Below are 1,318 nucleotides of genomic sequence, written 5' to 3' on the forward strand. Positions count from 1 at the left end.
CCCAACCCCTTTTTTGAAAACACTTCTACTTGGTATTGCAGCAGCAACGGCCTTACGCAGCAGGAGCAGCACCAGCCGTGGAAGATGATGACGCCGAAGGGCGGTCGAATTGAGCTCTCTCCTAGCGCCGGCGTCACGCGCCTTTCGGCCATCAGACGTTCTAGCACTTCAGCCAGTAGGTCATATGTTTCCTTCATCGTGCCGGCCTCATACTGACTGGCGCGACAAACTGGTCACTACGGAAACCGCTCGAACACCCGCCCCCACCATGGCCAACGCCGACAACGCCTCCGCCATACCCGGTGACGGACCCTCCACTGCAGTTTCTGCGCTGTCCCTTCGCCTTCCCCAGTTCTCGCCGGCCGATCCTCAACTCTGGCTCGCTCAAGTCAACAGCCAGTTCACTATTGGCCGAATCACCACCCAGGCGCGGAAATTTCATCACGTCGTTGCGTCGCTACCACCTGAGATTGCCGCCGAAGTCCGCGACCTCCTCATAACTCCGCCCGCCTCGGCGCCGTTTGACACGTTGGCTGCTAGGCTCCTCAAGCGAACAGCCGTATCGGAACATCGCCGCCTGCAGCAGCTCATATCCTTCGAAGGACTGCGGGACCGCAAACCAACACAGTTGCTGTGACGGCTCCAGCAGCTCCTGGGCGACAAGGCTGCCAGCTTCGACCAAGCATTCCTGTGTAAGTTTTTCCTTCAGCGCTTGCCGTCGTCGGTCCGCCTGTTGCTTGTGCTCGCCCAGGGGTTGTTTTTGGAAAAGCTCGCTGAGCTGGCGGATTCCGTCATGGACGTCACCTACTCCAAAATTTTCTCTCGGCGCAGTATCCCAGCCTCCCACCACACCATCTCTTCCCAACGCCGTGGACCTTCAGACCGTCCGTTATGACTTCCACGCCCAGATCATACGTCTTTCCGACCAAATCGCCCCACGGTCGACCTCCCGCTCTCTTTCGCCTTCCCGTCGCCAGACCTCACCTTGCCGACGTAGTGCTACCTCCCTCTTCAAACCAGCGAGTGCTGGTATCACCGCACCTTCAGTGAAACAGCGCGTCGGTGTACTCCTCCCTGTCGCTTCCAGGGAAACTTCCCACGACCCCACTAGAAGCGGCAAGTGGTGTCACCCCGGAGAACAGCCGCTTATCCTTCATTCGCGACCACATCTCGGGCCTCCGTTTTCTCGTCGACTCCGGAGAAGAGGTTAGCGTCCTCCCCTGCAGCATTACACCCTCACCTTCTCGCCGCACTAGCTCATCGCTACAAGCCGGAAACCTCAACCCCATCGCTACGTCCGGCAACATGCTGTCACACT

General features: G+C 59.0%; 1 protein-coding gene across 1 annotated transcript; it reads left to right on the forward strand.

Moving 5' to 3' along the window:
* Positions 1-268: 268 nt before the first annotated feature.
* Positions 269-637, forward strand: LOC144102796 (uncharacterized). Its single transcript, XM_077635957.1, has one exon. It carries the CDS (start codon positions 269-271, stop codon positions 635-637), a length of 369 nt encoding a protein of 122 aa, XP_077492083.1.
* Positions 638-1,318: the final 681 nt, after the last annotated feature.

Source organism: Amblyomma americanum, chromosome 8 (assembly GCF_052857255.1).
Source record: "Amblyomma americanum isolate KBUSLIRL-KWMA chromosome 8, ASM5285725v1, whole genome shotgun sequence".
Taxonomy (NCBI): domain Eukaryota; kingdom Metazoa; phylum Arthropoda; class Arachnida; order Ixodida; family Ixodidae; genus Amblyomma; species Amblyomma americanum.